The 21625-nt window shown below is 35.4% G+C and overlaps 3 protein-coding genes and 2 pseudogenes across 3 annotated transcripts; 4 read left to right on the top strand and 1 right to left on the bottom strand.

Moving 5' to 3' along the window:
- The first annotated feature begins 367 nt into the window (after nt 1–367).
- Nucleotides 368–2196, top strand: LOC107916876 (alpha-amylase). Its single transcript, XM_016846245.2, has 4 exons — nt 368–648; nt 733–865; nt 952–1736; nt 1818–2196. Exons 1-4 carry the CDS (start codon nt 571–573, stop codon nt 2067–2069), a joined length of 1248 nt encoding a protein of 415 aa, XP_016701734.1. The 5' UTR covers nt 368–570; the 3' UTR covers nt 2070–2196.
- A 990-nt stretch (nt 2197–3186) lies between these two features.
- On the top strand, nt 3187–8210 carry LOC107918057 (pentatricopeptide repeat-containing protein At2g04860-like; annotated as a pseudogene).
- LOC107917032 (protein CYPRO4-like) lies at nt 5399–8210 on the top strand (annotated as a pseudogene).
- Nucleotides 8211–8370: 160 nt separating this feature from the next.
- LOC107918058 (photosystem I chlorophyll a/b-binding protein 5, chloroplastic) lies at nt 8371–9859 on the top strand. The gene is made up of 6 exons (XM_016847561.2): nt 8371–8715; nt 8810–8942; nt 9011–9123; nt 9222–9326; nt 9431–9519; nt 9602–9859. The coding sequence occupies exons 1-6, from the start codon at nt 8501–8503 to the stop codon at nt 9742–9744; spliced, it is 798 nt and encodes a 265-aa protein (XP_016703050.1). The 5' UTR covers nt 8371–8500; the 3' UTR covers nt 9745–9859.
- Nucleotides 9860–10048: 189 nt separating this feature from the next.
- LOC107917399 (protein WEAK CHLOROPLAST MOVEMENT UNDER BLUE LIGHT 1) lies at nt 10049–14327 on the bottom strand. The gene is made up of 4 exons (XM_016846754.2): nt 14217–14327; nt 13912–13959; nt 12345–13143; nt 10049–12226 (listed from the first exon to the last, which is right to left on the bottom strand). Exons 3-4 carry the CDS (start codon nt 13035–13037, stop codon nt 10454–10456), a joined length of 2466 nt encoding a protein of 821 aa, XP_016702243.2. The 5' UTR covers nt 13038–13143; nt 13912–13959; nt 14217–14327; the 3' UTR covers nt 10049–10453.
- Nucleotides 14328–21625: the final 7298 nt, after the last annotated feature.

The following is a 21625-nucleotide window of genomic DNA, read 5'->3' as shown; positions in this document are numbered from 1 at the left end:
AACATACCTTAGATCCAAGTCAATTTGATTATTAATGTTGGAGATCAGAGAAGAAAGCTACTTGGATTTTGATTCGTAGATTCATAACATTTAAAGTTGTTTCATAAAAAAAATCTAAAATCTAGAAGAGGAGGAGAAAAACTTTGGATTGGTGCAGGTGGTGCAAAAATAGAAGATTAGACTAGAATGACTTTAACAACCTAGTGACTTAAATGAAAAATTTTAAATAATTTAGTGATCATTTTATAACTTTTTAAAATTAAGTAATCAAAACGTAAATTTATCAATAATGTAATGACTTTGAATGGAATTTACCCTTTATTTGTATAGTGGGTGTTATTTTTAAAAATTCATTAACCTTTTAGTTTTTTCCAAGTCCACTAACCGGTCATTACGCAAGAAAACAGAGTGAAAATTCAGCAATTGATCATCATCTTCTCCCCTTCACACGTAGTTCAATTCTTTTCCAACTCCATTAAGTTGAAGAAGACCATTGAAGAGACAGTTTAAATCCCTTAGCTCGCTGCTCTGCTCCCAGAGACGCAAAACAAAACAAAATTAGAGGCAAAAATGCTTACTTCACTTTGCTTCGTATTTATCTTCATCTTTGTCTTTTCCCCTTTCGCAACCCCCACCTTATTGTTCCAGGTAATGTCTATCTTTATCTTCTGCACTTATGATTGAATGTTTTGGGTCTTTGAATTTGGATGCTTTTCTGTTTTTTTCTTTCAGGGTTTCAACTGGGAATCATCCAACAACGCTGGTGGATGGTATAACTTTCTCCAGAGTTCTGTTTCCGATATTGCTAACGCCGGTGTTACTCATGTTTGGCTCCCACCTCCCTCCCAGTCAGCCGCTCCCCAGGGTACTCTCCGATTGAATTTCTTCATTCATCACATATGTATAGGTTAACTAATGTGAATGATACCAATAATGAATTTTTATGTTCAGGATACTTGCCAGGAAGGCTATATGATCTTGATGCATCAAAGTATGGATCTCAGGCTGAATTGAAGTCATTAATCGATGCTTTCCATCAAAAGGGAGTCAAATGTGTAGCTGACATCGTCATAAATCATAGAACAGCCGAGAGGCAAGATAACAGGGGTATATATTGCCTCTTCGAGGGTGGAACTTCGGATGATCGTCTAGATTGGGGACCATCCTTCATTTGCAAGGATGATACCGCCTATTCTGACGGCACTGGGAATCCCGACACCGGACTACCCTATGATCCTGCCCCAGACATTGATCATCTCAACCCAAGGGTACAAAACGAATTATCAGATTGGTTGAATTGGTTAAAGACTGAAATCGGATTCGATGGATGGCGTTTCGATTTCGTAAGAGGGTATGCCCCAACCATAACCAAAATCTATATGGACCGAACTTCACCCGACTTTGCTGTGGGGGAGAAATGGGAAGACTTTATTGATGGACAAGAAGAATTACATCGTGCTGCGCTAAAAGATTGGGTCGAAGCCGCCGGAGGCGCAGTGACAGCCTTCGATTTCACTACCAAAGGGGTTCTAAATGATGCAGTGCAAGGGAAGTTATGGCGATTAAAGGACTCCAATGGGAAACCTCCAGGAATGATTGGACTTTTACCTCAAAATGCTGTGACTTTTATAGATAATCATGACACTGGATCCACACAAAACATATGGCCATTCCCATCTGATAAGATAATGCAAGGATATGCTTATATTCTAACCCATCCTGGCATCCCCTCCATAGTAAGTTTTACTCTGCATTTTCTTCTTATTCTTATCATCACTTTCTTAATGAAATGAAAACTTGAGTTTCTTGCTCTGCAGTTTTATGATCATTTCTTCGACTTGGGGTTGAAGGATGAGATCAGCAAACTGGTGGAAATAAGGAATAGGAATGGGATTCAAAGCACAAGCACAGTTACTATTCTGGCTTCAGAATCTGAACTTTATATGGCATCTATTGATGATAAAATCATAATGAAGATTGGGCCAAAGATGGATCTGGCAAACCTTGTTCCTCCCAACTACCAGCTTGCTACCTCAGGGAATAACTATGCTGTATGGGAGAAGAAGTGACAAATTGAAATGATAATTTAAACAAAAAAGTGACATTTGGATTATGTTCCAAACACTGGTCATTGTTGTATCTTTAACCAAAATTCTGGTTTTCTATATAAAGGACAATCTAATAATGTTTGAATCATCACCGCTTTTTTCCTCTATTGCTTCAAATGATTTCTTCAAACATTGAAAGGCCCAATGTTATATCAAACAACAGTTCAAAATTTCAAAATCTTTTTTATTTAAAAAATAAATTAATTCATTCATGTATTTTAGATAAAAAAAACAAATGAATCATTTGATTAAAAATTTTATCTCAAATTTAAAAATATCTCATCACATATGAATTCCTACTAGGGCTGAACGTTCGATCGAATCAAATCGAATTAAAAAATTTCAAGTTAATCAAGTTAACGAATCTTATTTTATCATTCTAATTCGATTTGAAATTTTTTTGAATCGAGTCGAGTGAGATAAAATTCGGATCGAATCAAATATATTTGTTCAAGTTAAATTAAAAAAATGATCTTGGATCCTTATCACTACTGTCGCCCACCGTAATTAAATTTGTTATTAATTTTCATCTCCTCATAATTTATTTACTAATATTTTATATACAGGTTAGCTTCTGATTTTTTTAATAAAAGTTATCTTAAAAATAAGATGTGAATATGAAATTTTTTAACATAAATATTTTATGATATTATCAATAATTCAATTTTAAAAGAGATTTTTAAAGATTTAATATGATTAAATAATACAAAATGTGAAATTAATTTAATAATATAAATAGTAGATATAAATAAAATTATTACTAGTTAAGTTTAGGATTTTTTTTTGATAATTTTATATTTATAAATAAAGAGTGATAAGTAAAAATTTAAGAGAAAAATAAAAATTTTTGAACTTTAGAAGAGTAAAAAAGTTTGGTAAAAATATAAAATATTATAATTTAATATTTTATTTATTCAAATTTAAAAATTAAACACATTTCAAAATCAAAATTTAAAAGAATATTTCAAATTAACTTGAATAATTTAATTTATTTAATTTAAAATTCGAATTTTTTTAAATTATTTGAAAGTTAAATCGAATTTTAGCCACCCTACCTCCTACCTCGTTACATCTTCTCGGTTAATAAAGAAAAAGAATTTCTCCTGATATGGAGTGAAATGATCCTTACAAGTCTTGTTATGCACCTTCTTTCATCAACAACAAAAGTAAACTTCAAGGATAACGGCAAAAGTCCCAAGTATGAGCTTGGGTAATTCATTTGGTCTCTGTTTCTTCCATTCATTACTAAAATCACAGCTTCAAACTAAAACATTGAAATCTTCTTTACTTATTTTTCGTCAGTTACTACAATCCAATTTAAAGCCATCTGATCTCACTTTCTCTCTTCTCATCAAGGCCTCAGCTTCATCTTCCTTTGCTTCAAATTCACTTAAATCTAAGATAGAAGCCAATCAAATACATACCCATTTATTTAAATCCGGCATTATTCAACTTGTGTACGTTAAAACTGGTCTTCTTAACTTGTATGTAAAATTGGGTTGCATTGAAAATGCTCGCTTTTTGTTTGAAGAAATGCCTGACAGAGATGTGGTTGCTTGGAATGCCCTGATTTCCGGGTATTCAAAAAATTGTTATGATATTTTTGCTTTTAATCTTTTCATTGAAATGGTCAGAGAGGGGTTCAGGCCTGAAGCTACGACGTTGGTTGGTTTGGTTCCTTCTTGCGGGACGCTTGAGTTAGCGTTTCAAGGGAAATCTATTCATGGATTTGGAGTTAAAGCTGGGTTAGATAAGGACTCTAAGGTGAAAAATGCGCTTACTTCGATGTATGCAAGATGTGGGGAATTGGAAGGGGCAGAAATTTTGTTTGAAGAAATGGTAGAAAAAAGTGTAGTTTCCTGGAATACCATGATTGGTGCTTATGGACAAAACGGTTTGTTTGATGAAGCGATGGTTTTATTCAATAAAATGAGAGCGCAAGCTTTGGAAGCTAATTCTGTAACACTTATGAGCCTTCTATCTGCTAATGCAGACCCTGAAACACTTCATTGTTTGGCTATTAAAGTCGGTTTTGTAAACAATGCTTCTGTGATTGCTTCTTTAGTTTGTGTATATGCGAAATGTGGAGATAGTGAATCTGCTGAATTGCTTCATAAGTCATTGTCTCAAGAAAATTTGGTTTCCTTGACTGCTCTTGTCTCAAGCTATGCTGAGAAAGGGAACATGGATAAGGTAATACCATGCTTTACTCGGAGTCAGATGCTCGATATGGAATTGGATGAAGTTGCAATGGTTAGCATTCTCCATGGGGTTAAAAATCCTGCTAACATTGCTATTGGACTTGCTTTTCATGGTTATGGAATAAAGACTGGTCTTTTCATACATTGTTTGGTTGCAAATGGGCTAATAAGCATGTATTCAAGGTTCAATGATATAGAAGCTGTATTCTCTTTGTTCTCTGAGATGCAGGAAAAACCATTAATCAGTTGGAACTCGATAATATCTAGTTGTGTGCAGGCTGGAAGAACTGGCGATGCCAAGGAGTTATTTTGTCAAATGAGGATGTATGGACATGTACCAGATGCCATCACCATTGCTACTATGCTATCTGGGTGTTCACAATTGGGTTATTTACAGTTTGGTAAAAAGCTTCATGGTTTTATCCTTAGGAATAATCTAGAAATGGAAGATTTTATTGGTACTGCTCTTATACACATGTATGTCAAGTGTGGAACCATTGAGCTAGCTGAACAAATCTTCAAGAGCATCAAAGAACCATGTTTGGCAACATGGAATACAATGATTACAGGTTATGGTATAGGCGGATTCGAAAATAAAGCATTTAATCACTACACTGAATTGCAAAAAAGAGGGTTAAAGCCTGATAAAATCACATTCTTGGGTGTTTTAGCTGCTTGCATCCACGGTGGTAACGTTGATTAAGGAAGAAGATACTTCCAGATGATGGTAGAAGAATTTGGCATATCACCAAGCCTTCAACACTGTGCAAGCATGGTTGCACTGCTTAGCCGTTGTGGCTACTTTGGGGAAGCATTGTTATTCATCAGGAATATGGAATCCAGGCCAGATTCTGCAGTGTGGGGAGCTTTGCTCAATGGTTGTTGCATCCACCAAGAGGTCAAACTTGGGGAATATTTAGCCAAGAAATTGTATTTTTTGGACCACAGAAATGGTGGCCTTTATGTCTTGATGTCAAATCTTTATGCTTCAAAAGGGATGTGGGATGATGTAGCAAGAGTGAGGCAAATTATGAAGGACACTGGAGGGGATGGCTGTTCAGGAACTAGCCTAATCGAGCTGACTTAATAATGTTGCCGCCAATGTCTTGCAAGAAGAACCTTAGAACTAGCTTGGACCAGGAATGATAAAATAACCTGTAATCTGTTAAATTGCCCATTGAATAACCCAAAAAAGCTTAAATCTCTACCTTCACATTGGCAGTAACACCCCTAAAGCCAAATGGATCACTTTCGAGAAGCTCACATCTTACCCTTCTTGAAAATCATTGGTCTGGATGGAGAAGAAGAGAGTAACGAGGAGGAAAACAAGGAATCTTGGTGCGTTTTGAAGGTTGGTAACAAAATTAAAGTGGAAATGCAGTCGAAAACTTTTAGAGATGAACCTTGGTCGATTTCGTAGCAAAGGGAGTTTGGGTAATGAAGTTTTTTAGTGATGAAGTTTATAGAATCTTTGTTAGAAAGTTTAATGATTGTTTGTTTGAGAATACACATGGGTTTGAGTCTGATGATGCTAACATGGTTAAAGTTTATGGGGCAAATTTTACTGGTTGGGAAATGCCTGAAGCAGCTGATGATTCTATCTGGGAAGATGCTGAGGATGCTTCCTTGAGAGTTTCCCAATCTACGACCCAGTGACGGCAAATCAGGATCTTCGAGGAGTCTGAGGAGGTGGCATATGAAGGGATACAAAGCTTGGCTTTGGGGGTATTGGATCATAGTTTCTTGGTTGGTGATTCTGGTGTCCAAGTTAAGAATTTTGCAAATGGGATTCATGGCAAAGGTGTTTATGTAAGTTACGATCATGGGAATCCAAAGAGTTCTTTGTATTTGGTGCATTTGATGTCAAAAAAGGTGCTTCTTATGAAAGCTGAGATGAATGTGCTTCTAATGAGTTCTAAGATCGGGGATTCGGAAGCCTCGCACAACAGGGCTTTATCAGCTGGATATTGAGACCAGAAAGATTGTTACTGAATGGAAGTTCGGGAAAGATGGGGCTGATATTTCAATGAGGTATATCAGAAATGATAGCAAGGGATCACAATTGGAACCCGTCAGAAACCGCATTTTTATGACAATAGGATTTGCTGGTGGATACACTAGACCAAAATGGGATGGTTCAGAATCTTGCTACTAGTTATTGGGTATAAGTGCATCATCAGCATCCAAGAGGGACTAACTTCCAATGCTTTGCAAGCCCTCGGAATGCTCTACTGTTGTTGGATCTCTCAATGGGAAGATTCAGTTTTATTCAACCAATTCTATGAGACAGGCAAGAACAACTTTTCCTGGCCTTGGGTTTCCCAGGACTCATGTTTGTGTTACGTTTGATGGGAAGTATTAGGATCAACTGGTACCTATTTGATCCTTATTTGCACCCTTTTTGGCAACAAGGATGGAAAGACAAAGACAGGTTTTAGTGGGTGTTTGGGGAACAGGATAGAGCTCCACGTTTGTTGAAGCTAACTCCCCTGGATTCACATTTAGCAGGGGCCAATTACAAGTTCAAAAATGCTCAGCTTTCATGGGTAAGCATGCATATACTCTTATTCAGGTTTTAACTTCCTATTGCTTGTGCTTTTAGCTGCTGAGCTGCATTTAATATACATGATGTAGGTATTACTAATTGGCCATCTAATCTTGAAGGAAGTGCTTATTTGGCAGAATATTAACAGTGTCTTTTTTGTTTTTTTAAATTTTGAATAGCTAGCTGGAGTTGTTTGATATCCTTTTGAATTTTGGTTCCTTCGGATTGCATTATTTTTTGATATGTTACTTGCAGCATTGATCCAGTATGTTATTTTATGTGAACTCCGAGGTTAAGGATCTAAAAACTGATCCAGTTTGCGTGTTCCAATTGCACATGTTGCATCAATTTCATTGTCCCCTGGTGGAAACATGATATTTGGATTTGTTGCCTCAGTTGTCTAATATGCTGAATCATTAACATGATTTTGAAGATTCTCCTCACGCTTGATTTGTGAACTTGGTTTTGAGGTCTACACACTTCTCATTTTGTTGCATTCCTTTGTCCAACTTGGTTAAATATCAATATTAAAGCGGCTAGGCCACTTTATTCCCTGGAAATCTAATTACCTCTGCAACATACAATCAACATGCCTTTTATGCCATCTCTATCCTTAAAAGTTCTTTAATCAAGTTTTTTCAGTTCAAGTTTCATCGAGTGCCACTACTAAAGGATGATGAATGGCATGAGGATTGAGGAGGGTGGAAAGGACTATAGAGTACGGAAAGACTCCATTGTCACTTAATAGATAGCGTACATAGTGCTTGCAACAGTTCCTCTCCCCTTTTAGGTCTCAGGTTGTTGTTCTTTCCAACATTTTCTTCGTTTCACAAATGAAAACTTCTAATCATTTGTGTTGCTGCATGACACAGGTCACCAAGAACAGGAAGCAAGAGCACCATCTAGTCGGAACGGTAGGCAAGTTTAGTGTAATATGGGACTTCCAACAGGTGAAAAACGGATCTCACACATGCTACCATATTCACGAGGGTTTGAAGAGCTGTTAGAGTCCTTACGGATGACTACATTGTTGACAATCGTTTCGTGCATGATAAGTTTGCAGTCACTGACTCTCATGAAACCCCACTAGTTGTTGCCACCCCTCTAAAAGTCCGTTCGTTCAGCATTTCAAGCAGGCAGTTATTTGTTCCACTACCACTCTTCCCTAATTTGTAATTTTCCGAATTTTACCAAAGAAGTCGCTGCTGCATTTGTAGAGCTTCTCAACTGTATTTTTCTTTTCTCAATTGTTATTTTCCTTGTTAGATTAAGCTGGCTTGCATGTGTATCTGACAACACTACTACTGTAATGATCTCCCTTTTGCTAGTTAATTGTTGTTACTATAGTTTTATTTAGTTGTAAAGGTAGCAGTTATGGGTTCAAAAGTGAATGGCTATGCTGGTTGATATCTTTCAATAGGTCCAATAATCCATATATCCAAACCCAATGGCTAGGAAGGGGCGAGTGGGTCTGTGTTATCATGTTTTCCACATATGGTGCCATTTTCTATATATTTAACTGTAATAATTTTTTAATGATGACGTGGACGCCATAAATGCCTCCAATAAGATTTACTGATAAGCAAACATAAAAAGAAATACAAAAGAAGAAAGAAGAGGAAAATAAGGAAACAATCAACACAACAATGGCGGTTGCGGTTGGAAGAGGCTTCCTTGTTCAACCTTGTTCTTATTCTTCTTCACCCACATTTCACAACAAAATATACAAACCCTCGTTGGGCTCAGCAACCACATTTTGGTCTACTTTTGCCCCTCAGCGTTATGCACAAGTTGCAGTTCAAGCTCAGCAGCGACCAACATGGCTCCCTGGACTTGACCCTCCGCCATATTTGGATGGAACGTGAGCAAGTGTTCCATATGAAGTTCCCTACACAATAATAGAATTTACACTGGTTTCAGTTTTTGACCTTCTTTTTGTTGTTTCGTAAATCCAGTTTGGCTGGTGATTATGGGTTTGACCCTCTTGGCCTAGGAGAAGATCCCAAGAGCTTGAAATGGTATGTTCAGGCAGAGTTGGTCCATGCTCGCTTTGCCATGGCTGGAGTTGCTGGAATTCTATTCACTGATGTAAGTGATTCTTCCATGGATTACTGTTATTGGGGCTTGGTGGAACTTATTCACTTTATATTTTGCAGTTACTACGCGTTACAGGGATCAGCAATTTACCAGTTTGGTATGAAGCTGGTGCAGTGAAATTTGAATTTGCCAGCACAAGAACTTTGATTGTTGTTCAGTTTCTTTTAATGGGGTAGATACTATATACGCCACAATTTTCTTATCTAGTTAGTAAAAAAATATGCATTTTGTATATAGACTAATTGCTTGGTTTGATGTTGATGAGGACAGGTTTGCTGAAACTAAAAGATACATGGATTTCATTAATCCAGGTTCTCAAGCCAAAGAAGGATCTTTCTTTGGATTGGAAGCTGCACTGGAGGGTTTAGAACCTGGGTATGTTTTTGAGGATCCTTAGACAATCATATCCCATTAGCTGCTTGAATCTCTAAAAATGGAAATCAAACTTAAAGAGACTTTTTTGTTTTCATGGTGAACAGCTACCCTGGAGGTCCACTGCTAAATCCACTTGGTCTGGCCAAAGATATTAAAAATGCTCATGAATGGAAGCTGAAAGAGATAAAAAATGGTCTGCTTTGCCTATTTCCTCCATCATTATTGTGTGTGTGTGTGTGTTTTCATTTTGTTCTGAAACCAGGTGTCCAATGCAGGAAGACTGGCGATGATAGCCATGCTAGGCATCTTTGTGCAAGCTTATGTGACACATGCAGGTCCAATTGATAACCTTGTAGAGCACCTTTCAAATCCATGGCAAAAGACCATCATTCAAACCCTTGCTAACTCTACTTCTTGAACCTCAAAACCAAATGCGGGTCTGTCTTCTTCACTTTTGCCATTGGCTTATACTTTGATGCAAATGTAAATTACTCCTACTTCCCCATTTTTATTACCATTTATTCTTTGTTCAACTGCTGTAAGCAATAGAAGATTTATGATTTCAAGGCCTAAAGCTGGTAAACAATGGCATCCAAACAGGGCTTTCACAAAAATGGAATACTAACAACAATATCAATACCAATCGAGTTAAAACTTGTAAACCAATTACTTTTAAACATGACATATGTAATAAACACGAAAATAGATTAATGAATATAATATAACAATTTTAACACGATGGATCATTTATTTCAGGTTTATGTTTACATAGTTAACAGAAAAAATAAACGAGCAATACATATACACAAATTACCCTATGTATGGGTTATTAACTTCTTAAAATTAACATGATTATGAATAAGGCAAAGAAGACAAAGTTGTTTTTCATTCATAATGAACTTCAGTTTATATCAAAGCCAATAGAGAATAGAACCACCTTTATTCTTAAGATTCTCCAGCCATACAACCCTTCTCAGTAAGCAAGAATATATCCTCAACTTTATCATACATCAACGAATCAATAGAATTTACACTGAGAGTAAACCCTTTGATGAACATTAATGGCCACCTTAACAACCAAGAAAAGAAAAAGAAGAGAGGTGAAATCACAATACCCAAGAAGTTTACTAGGTTTTGGACTTGGTTTTTGAAAAGCTTGCCTTTTTTCTGGAGAAGAACATGAAAATCTTGGGGAAGAGTGACTTTTTCTTTTTCTTTACAACCACTGTCTCTGGGGATGATTCAGATTCTTTGTTATGCCCATAGATTGCCTTGGAGGTATCCAGAGTGCTGGAAGGAGACATGGTTACAGGTTCAACCTTATTACTTTGTCTCTTTCCCTCAAAACTTGACCTTGGAGGGTTTCCTCCATGACTTGATCCAGAAGCCTTTCGGCGCTTCTCATGTTTAGCCCTCCATTGTCTCAATTCCTGTTCTACACCTAACTTCCCTTCCTTGGCCTTCTCAGCCTTCTCCAAAGCTATTTCTAGTGCTTTCTTTCTTTCAGCCATCTCTCGATTTACTTCTTCCAGCTTTACCAAGCTTCTTGACTGGGATTGCTTAGCTTCCTCGATTTGAGAAACGGTAGCTGCCGCGATCATGCTGGCCTGTTCCTCTACCTCATATGCACGTTTTCTAAGGTCATAGTACTCTTCTAAGGAAAGAACTACACTATCTGATGAATCCACATTATTGATGTCTTGCAATGTTTCGATAGCAACTAAAGCTGACTCCTTTGAAGCCTTAACTGCCGCTATCTCCTTTTCAACTGCAAGTAATCTACTCTCCAAGGTACCTGCTCCAGCCTTTGCTTGCTCAGCCTCTTCCTTTAATTTGCTTAGCTCTTGATTAGCCATTTCAACAACCGACTTGGCCTCATCAGCCTCTTGTGCTGCCTGCTGCAGTAGTTTGGTTAGCTCCACCATTTTATCTCTGGCCTCTTTTTCTTTCATGCTTTCTCTTTGCTTCATGGAGGCAAGAGCAGACTTTTCCTTTTCAAGCTCTGATTCCAATGAAACAGCAATCACCTTCAAAGAATCCACTTCTGTAGTTGCTTTTTCTATTTTGAGCTTCACCTCTTCAAGTTCCTTCTTTGCTGAAGCAACCGCAGCTGGTATATCAGTGTGAGTTCTATTCTCTGGTGTCTGTGACGCATCGCTGAGGTATCCATTATTTTCCAACTTGGACTTAGATTCCATATAAGCAGCTAATTCAGCTTTCAAATCAAGTAGCAGTGCTGAAGCAATGTCTAGCTTTGGTTTCATGTCTTTTTCTGATTGGATTTGCTGATTGAGTCTCTGGAGCTCCTCTTCAGCCTGTTTTAGTTCCTTCTCCCAATAGTGAGTATCTTGGTCTCTGGCCATGGCCGCTACAATTCCTTTCTCTTCAGCCCCCACATGGGTAGCCTGTGCAGACTCTAAAGACTCCTTTGTGGCCATCATATCTATAGTCATTCCTTCCACTGTCCTCTCAACCTCTTTTGAAGAAGATTTGGCCTCTTCAGCTTCCTTAATGGCTATATCTCGCTCAGTCACCATAGAAGCATATCCCTTTCTTAATGTTTCCAACTCTTCGTTAACAGATTCCAGCTCCACAACAGCAGCAGCATGCCTAGCTTTAGCAACCTCAAGCTGTTGCTTTGCTGCAACACTAGCCTCATCACCAATCCCTTGTTCCATCTCCTCCGCTCTGAGCATAGCGAGTACAGAGTCTTGTCTTGCCTGATTCTCTTCATTTTGTGCTTTCTCCAGGCTTAGCTTTAGTTCATTTATTTGTCTATTTGTGCTGTCCAGCTCTTGTAATACTTGCATTTTTGCCTCTTCAGCATCCACTAACCGATTCTTATACACAACCATATCCTCCTGTAGTTTCTCAAGGTCCTGGACTGCAAGCTTGCTTCTCTATTGCCCAGCCAAAAAAAATTACATTTAGCAGACATGAACAAGACAAAAACATATTGCAACAACATAGAATTTCTTTTAACATAAATACCACTATAAATATGTCTAATTAATATACCTCAACAGTTTGTGTTCTATTGGATTTCCATCTAACAATTCCTCCAAACTTGGAACCTGCTTCTTTAACAGATTCAAAAGTTGCAGCTGTATCAATATGAACTTTATTTAAATCACCTTCTTTTGTCAGTGTTGAAGTACCAGATTTTGGGGATTCAAAACTAGAAGTGATAATCCGTTTACGAGGCAAAACAAGATTACGGACTTGGACTAGATGATCGCCCTTTTTAGCATCTTCTACCTCAGAGTCATTGACCTTGGGAAAACTTCCAAGAGAACCATTACCTTGACTCTGTTGCCCATCCAAAGTATCTTTTATGGATCCATCAGCAGAATTATTGGAGGAAGCAGAAGGCAAAATCATGTCATTGTCACCATCGACAACAGCTTGTTGAAGTTTCTGACCATCAGAAACACCATGTGTACCTTCAATAGCAACCGTGGTGACATCTATAGGGGGTGAAGAAAGCTCACTGGCTGGTGCTATATGGTCATTTTCAGAATCTTCAACACCAGTATTTTTAGATAGATTTTCATCTGAACTCTCATATATTCTTCCAGACCTAGAACCTTCCATCATTCTACTCTGTAGATCTATCTCAGTTTGATCAATAACAACTGATGAAGCTAAAGCTGCATTATCTATTATAGGCTCTACTTGTGCTGCATTTGGATCAGGCTTAGAACTTTCCATTACTGACAAATGACTTTAAAGAGGATAAGGAAGAATCTAAACAATATATCTCTTCTGCTTGTACATTCCGCTTATGAGAAAAATGGGAAGGGATCTGGCAAGGTGTCTGTAACCAAGAAAATGGAAACCATGTAAGAGGCAGGTAAAAAAAGAAAAAAAAATCACAACAAATCACTTCCTAATCCATCCAATTCTTGAGAAAAAAAAAAGAGAAGAAGCTAATATGAAAACTTGAACCATATGTTTAGCAAACACATCATCAATAATTAATCATATCAGAATGAATCGACAATTTCAAATAAAAATATGGGGGTAGCTCTTTAACACCCCCACTAAATTTAATTTCATGCAAGAGCTCCTTTTTAGGGCTAACTTCATCCAGACTTCAATTACATGGAAAGTAGAATTCTATCCCCTACGACCATATCTCAGCCCTGCAAATTACATGCTCTATAAAAAATAAAGCAATTTTAATCAGAAAACAAATGTTTCTATGATCATTCATCTGCTAAGAGCACATAGACAGACTTCTTTACCTTGAATGAAATTCAAACTGCATAAATCCAATCCAAATTCATAAATAGAAGCATCTCTATTTCTCAATCCCATTGTTTTCCGACTAGTAGATAAACAATTTTAGCATAACATTACCATAATTTAATCAAAATTTAACTTTTTCTTTCCCCCTAATATTTTGGAAGTTCACTTCTTTTTCAGAAGAATCAATAATCATAACTATATTTTGAGATAAGGACACAAATTATCATCTAGAAAATCTGTTAATCCTGCATTTAATTGCAAAAGGTTGTACAAAGTAAAATAAAAGAAAATCAAATTAAATTAAATTCTAAAAAAAATGTAAATGAAAGCTTACGGGAAAGGAAGCTCAGGTAAGCCAAATCGATTTCAATGTCGCTTGTTTCTGCAATAAAACAAAGCAAAAACAAAAAGATGAGATTAAATGAAGAAACTAAGCTTGTGATCTCAGTAAACGTTAAAATAAATTCATTCAACTCGAATCCCATGCAATTTCAAAATTCTAAGAACTTCATTTCCAGATAAAAAAATATAAACGAACGGTTTGCCGCTTAATTATTTGATTGAATCATAGATTAACAGAAAACTAATTGACAAATTTCATTTCATAAAAGAAGAAGAAGAAGAAGGAAATGAAGTTACCCGGATTAACCAGAAACAAACAGACAGAAAATGGAAGGGATCCATTGTTAATGATTTCTTAAAAGATTCAGACGCGAAAGTTAAGCAAAAAACAACGATTGTGAATGGTTTATTTTGTGACACGTAAAATCCATGCAGTTTATTTATTTTGAGAAAATTATTCGTTTTCTTCTTACATTCATTATTCCTTTTTGGTTTGTATAAATAAGTTTCAATACAATTCCATTTACCTTAAATAGGACCGCTCTAACCTCTGATTCTAACACTGTTGTTTGATAAATTAAGTTGAAAAAATAAATATTGAAATTTTAGTATTACTTCAAATTTAATTAGATTGTTTTTAGATTTTAATATATATATATATATGCTATTTTTATCGTTAATTCTTAAATATTTCACTTTATTCTAAATAAAAATTCTAAAGTTTTATAAGATAATATAATATTAAAATAAATAAATAAAATTATTTGGAAATATTTTCCATTAATTGAAAATAACTTACCTTTTTAGGAAAAAATATCTTTTTTATTTATAAATTATCCTAATAGTCACTCAAGTTTTAGGCATTTATGTTTTGATCATCCATTTTTTTAGTCACTCTTATTAAATCAATTATAATTTATAGTTAAAATATCTTTGTTTACCAAATGGAATGTTGGTATAATAATAACTTTAGCTCTCAATGTTTATATATTTTGTTAATTTAGTTCCAATTTTAAACATACAACAAATTTAACCTCAATATTTATACATTTTATCCTAATTCTAAAAATTAAAAAAAAACATTATAAATAAAAAATTCAAAAATATAAAAAAATAATTATAGAATTAAAAAATTATTAAAATTTTAAAAATCTTATAAAATATTCAAATTACATAAAAGTGTTATCATTGATTATATTATTTAAATATATATTTTTTCATTAAAGTTTAAGAGATGGTTAAAAAAACTAGTTTATTTCTGATGGGATGTATTGATTGTATTTAATATTAAATATATATTTATATAAATGAGGAATTTTCAAACTAATTACAAAGCACCATGTGTCAAGCTGAAGTTATCATAGGTAAAGAATAAACCACATGGTGAAAATGATAACATTATATTTGTGTCATAATTATTTTTCCCTATTTAATTAAGATATAAATAATAAAAATTTTATATTATCACTAATTAAGTTAAAATAATTAAGGGATAACCTTAAATGATTACCTTATCTCTTAATTAATTAATTGATAAGAGATAACTACTAAATAAAAGAGTTTCGTATTTAGATTCGGCTAGTGGACAGGTGGAGGTGATCTGAGGGTACGGTTTAGATATGAGGCATGTTGGGCTAGTGAATCGGCTTGTAAGGAGTTGATAGAGGAGTGGGATAGTAATCAATGTTTTAATTTAATAAGAGAAATTTTCCATGTGAGAGAATCAAGGTAAAGGTGGAAGAATTTGATTACTTACCTTGTGGCTAATGATAGGATTCGGGTTGAAGGGACAGAGGGGGTTAAACGAGTAGCACTAGACTAATTTGTCAATCTTTTTCGGTCATCTTGGCCAGGGGAGAGCTTGAAGATGCTCATGGCAATTAAGCCTTCTATTACGTAGTCCATGAATGATGTGCTATGTACTCCCTTTACAACTAAGGTAAGTATATGGATTCTTCTAAGGCTCTAGGTATTAATGGTTTTCTAGGTTTATTCTTTCAAATTTTTTTAGGATCTTATTAGTTGTTATGTGGTTGATCTTTTCCTGGGCTTGTTGAATGGTTTGGTTGGGATGGGTTTATTGAATAATACAATTATTATTTTGATCCCGAAAAGGAAAGATCCTGTAAATATGTCACACTTTTGACCGATTAGTCTTTGTAGGGTTATCTATAAGATTGTTTCTAATGTGCTTTCTAGCCAATTAAAAGTGGTCCTTCCTCATTGCATTAGCCAAAATTAGAGTGTATTTGTGCCGAGTCATATGATACATGATAATGTTTTAGTGCTCAAGAGTTGATGCATTATCTTCAGTGCTCTACAAATGACCCTAATAAGGGTTTTGCGGTTAAATTGGATATGAGCTAGGATTATAACCGTGTGGAATGGAACTTCCTGGCATAGGTTATATATCAAATGGGCTTTTATCAAAGGTGGATTGAACTTATTATGTGTGTGTGACTTTTATCTCTTATGTGGTTAAATATATCGATTTGATTTTAAAGACCTTTTATCTTAAGTGAGGCTTGCAATAAGGGTTTCCTTGTCTACCTATTTATTTTTTCTTTGCATGGAGGCCTTTTCTACAATTTTGATTAAGGCCCAAAGTGAAAAATGAATTAGGGGTATTTGAGTTAGTCAGAATAGCCCTTAGGTTAATCATCTATTTTTCATGGACAATTGTTTACTCTTTGTTTAAACTAGAATGGAAGAGGTGGATGCTTTAATGGAAATCTCGTTACTATTTGAGAATGCTTGAGGCTAAAAGGTTAATGTAGAAAAGTCTACGGTCTATTTTACCCTGAATACTAGACTAAAGGATAGGGGAATAATAGCCAATTCATTGGTGATGCATGTGCTTGATTTCTCGGAGGTGAATTTAAGGCTTCCCTTGTTGGTGGGTAGGAATAAAACATCAGCTTTCCAGTCCTTGAAAAGATCTCTACTTGTATTTAGAGTTGGTTCAAGCAGGTTCTATTGTATGGGGGTAAATAGGTATTTATCAAGGCAATTTTTCAGTCGATTCCCACTTATGCTATGTAACAACCCGATTTAAACCCTAGTAGGAACAGTGGATTCGAGACCACAAATCTGAGTCAGAAAAATATTTTAATATCATTTTTCGTGTTTACAGCATGATATTTGATATGTGTGAAAGTTTCGTACGAAAATTTTATCGATTATGTGTTTAATTGGATAAAAGGACCTAATCGCAGAAAATGCAAAAGATGTGTAATATTTGTTAAAGTGTCGAATTGATTTGTCTTTATATATGTGGGGTCCTTATGATGCAATTATACCATTGAATTAATCCGTGGACATAGTTGGACAGTAAGGCTAATATGGTAAATTTGGTGTTATAATCATCCATATAGCCGAAGGTTGAGAGAAAAATAAGAGAAAAATATAGTTTAGGTTGGTTTTGTTTTAGGTTGCTTATAGGCCCCGGGCAAATTGGGCTTTCTACAATGATGATTTTGAGTTATGTCATTGTTGATTTTGTGAGCTTTGTGATGTTAATTGATGAAAAATGAAAGTCATATGTTAAATTAATATGTTTTGTATTTGAATTTTTGATGAATTTGAGTAATTTGGGCTAAATTGTGAAAATTATATTTGGAGGGACTAAAATGTAAAATAAATGAAATATGTGGGCTTATATGAACTACATGAATATTCGGCTAAGTATGTGTATAAGGAAATTATGTGTATTTTGTGATTTTATGAATTAGGGACTAAAGTATTAAAATGTGAAAATATGAGGGCTAATTTGTAAAATGCCCTAAATATGTGTAAATCGATTGAATTGAATGATTTGGTGCATAAAAGAGTTAAATTTTAATGTGTATAGATTAAGAACCAAAGAAAACAGAATTAGATCGGGGGAAATTGAAAGTAGTTGAATAGCCGTTCATTTCCTTTAATTCTCGTACTAGGTAAGTTGATATGCAAATAAATGTGTTTGAATTGAATTGTTATTGCTTATGTGTTAATGAATAATGATGAATGGCTATTTTGAGTTGAATATGAGAAATCCGAGAAAGTTTCGATAATATGACGACGTCCGAAAAGTCCCGTACGAACTATAGGAATTGTTAGATACATATGTCATGACATAGGATTTCAATATGTGTTTTCTTGTAAGACCACGTCTGGGACGTTGGCATCGATTTGAGATTTAAGTGTAAGACCATGTTGGGGACATCGGCATCGCATTTGATTTCGTGTAAGACCCTGTCTGGGACAGTGGCATTGATATTTGATTACATGTAAGACCACGTCTGGGACGTTGGCATTGTACGAGCTTTCTGAGCTATCCGCTTATCCTATTTGATTCCATACGGTTCAACGGGCATTTCGAGAAATATGTGATTGAATGAATGAATAACTAATTAGGTACGTTGAAATGTGTTCAACATTTGTTAATGTGAAGGAAGTATATGTGCAAGTGATGATATGTAATTCAAAGATGAGAAAATATACCATATCTGCAAATGAATTAGAAATATATGAAATGTATATGAACTATGAGGTTTGTGATAGTATTTGACTATGGAGTATATGTATTTTATGATGCTTATATGCTTAAAATGATAAGTTTATTTGTATATGGCTTACTAAGCTTTTGAAAGCTTACTTTGTGTGTGTTTGCATTGTTTTTATTTTAGATATCGAAGCTACTGGAAGCTCAGTGATCGTCGAGGATCATCACCACACTATCAAATGTTATTTTGGTACCTTTTGAACATATATATATATAACAAAGTATGGCATGTATAGGCTAGGACTAATGTGGTATGTTTTGAGATGTGTATATCTAGCAATGTAATATGGCTTGATTATGAATGAATTTTGGTATATGCTTTGTGTTCAAAAATAATATGTTTTAATGCGTTTATGAATGGCCAAATGAAATGGTCAATTTTGGTAAGTTTTATGATTGATTTTGGGAAGTTGAAATGATTAGAAATGCTATAAATTGAAATGGATTAATATGATGTATGAATAATATGCTTTTGATATGAAGTTAGTATATTGAATTGGTATGTCTAAATTGGATTTGTATATGAGAATGAATGATGATATTATGGTTCAATTAGCACATGATTTGGTATGTTTTTGAATGTCTTTGAGACATGATATATGCTTGTTTTGATGCTTGTAGGGATGACCCAAATTGGGTGGCAAAATGGTCTTGTGAATGGCCTATTTTGTCCACACAGGCAGAGACACGGGCGTGTGTCTCAGCCATGTGCGACACGGTCATGCTATATGGTCGTGTGTCCCCTAGGGTACCCTTTTCAATTAAGGCAGTATACCCTACAGTTTTGACATGGCCTAGACACACGGGCGTGTCTGGTGGCCGTGCGAGGCACACAGTCTTGATACATGGGCGTGTGCGACCATTTCAAAGTGTATATGGGCTAGACACATGGGCATGTGGTCAGCCATGTGACCCAAGTTAGTTTCGACCACGACGAAGGCACACGGGCATGTCTCCGGCCGTGTGGTACAAGTCAGTATGTACACTCTATTTTCACGCAGTCTATGACACGGGCGTGTTTGGTAACCGTGTGAGGTACACTGCCTGTTCACACGGGCGTGTGCCCCTTGAAATGTTGAAAATTTTCTAAGTTCTTGAAATGTTTATATATTACAGATTTAGTCCCGAATGTATGATTAAAGCTTTATATGCTTGATTTGAATACATATGGAATGTGAATGAATGATATTGACTGAAATATGAGGACTATTTGTTCTGAATTAAGTTACAAGTTCGGCAATGCCTCTTAACCTATTCCAGCGACGGTTACGGGTTAGGGGTGTTGCATGCTATCTCTATTTATTCTTGATGGTGTACTAGAAGCCATTAGACAATTTTGGTTGGCGAGAGGGAAGGAAGGATGCGGATGGTCGATGTTAGCTTATAACCACTTGTGTTAGTTGAAGGGGGTGGGAGGATTGGGTTTTCTTGACTTGAGGGGTTTTAACTTAGCACTCTTAGGTCAATAGGTGTAGTAGTTGGTCAATCATAAAAATACTTTTTGTTTTAAAGCCTTTAGTGTTAAATATTTTCTCGAGGGACATGTCTTTAACACGAAAAGAGTAGAAAAATGTCATATGCTTAGTCGAGTATTCTTGTTGTAACACTCTACACCCTACCTGGTCTTCGCATTCGAATGTGCAATGCCAAATTACATTACCAAAGCAACTTAGTCTATCTCATTACAATATCACAAAATTTAGTTCATAAATACAAATAAATTCAATTTAACACCAATCATATTCAGACATCCATTCATAATGTTTAGGATTCAATTTCATCATTTTACGGAGTTATGTAAGGTCAAATTTAGAGCTAGGACTCAAATCCAAATCCAAATATCAAATTTCAATGTTGTGTTTCGAGACATAGAGAACCGTGTCTCGAGACATAGAGAACGATGTCTCAAGATAGGCTTCCCCTATTTTCAAACCCCTAACTTTGTTGTGTTCATGTCTCGAGACTTAACTCCTTTGTTTTGGACTTTTTGGTTTGTTGTTTAGGTGTCTCGAGACAAACGGGTTCTTGTATCGAGACTTAGTAGCTATTGTTCAACGTGTCTCAAGACCATTCTGTAAAAATGTTTGGAAAGGCTTTTTTGTTTGTGTTGTCTTGACACAATAGCCTTATTGTCTTGAGACCAATTGGAAAATATTGCCAAAATGCAAATTTACTCCACTCTATAAGGATGCCAACTCATTCCTATATGAAACCATATAACACTTAATTATCAGTTAACAATTCATTTAATTTAAATGACCTTATAAGGCCCCAAATACCTAGGTACATGCCATTATAGCTCACAAACATAATGGAACTTTACAAAGATTTAGCTTAGTCGAGATGTGAGACCTGGATGCTGTTAACTCTCTCAATCAGTCCAAACCTAGTCGCCACCTGCACATTGAAACAAACAATTCACACGCTGCCAAAAAATCTCAGTTGTGCTTATATAATATGACAACAATTCTTCTATGTGATAAACAAATATCAAGCTACTAAAACAATTATAAACAATATATGGTATAATTACTACATCACAATATTGTTATTTAATGATTTCTTAAGATCGTCGTGATTTGATGCATGTTTCGTATAGTACATATTGTTATGCTCTTAGGACTCTTTTCCCATAATCTCGCATGGTCTTTCACATGCTATTCAAGTTTTCATAATTAATGTCAATTATCAAATAGTATTTTACCATTTTCATAGTCATAACACATATCATTTTTATATTATTTAACATTTCATACTGGTATTATCATCCCTATTAACCGAACACGGATTCAAGACTGGATATGCAAATTAATCCACCATCACACCAATATAAAATGCACACAGGGCTCATTGGTATGTTCTCGCGGGCGCCTAGTGCTCTAGAGAACTATCGAAGTAATATACAACTGACATTAAATATATTTGCACCCAGCGCGCATCAATACATCCGAAGTAATATGCGCTCAACACTTATCGGTATAAACCAAAGTAATGGTGCCCAACACTTACGGAACATAACCAAAGTAAGATGTGACTGAACTAACCAAAGTAAGATGTGACTGAACTAAGTAACTTTGTATAACAAATCCTATGACATACCAACTATACATGTAACTTTATCTGATACTATTAATAGTATTGGATCTGATGCCTTAACTGTAGT

The sequence above is a fragment of the Gossypium hirsutum genome, chromosome A01, assembly GCF_007990345.1.
Source record: "Gossypium hirsutum isolate 1008001.06 chromosome A01, Gossypium_hirsutum_v2.1, whole genome shotgun sequence".
NCBI classification, from domain to species: domain Eukaryota; kingdom Viridiplantae; phylum Streptophyta; class Magnoliopsida; order Malvales; family Malvaceae; genus Gossypium; species Gossypium hirsutum.
This window is presented reverse-complemented; position numbering and strand designations above follow the sequence as displayed.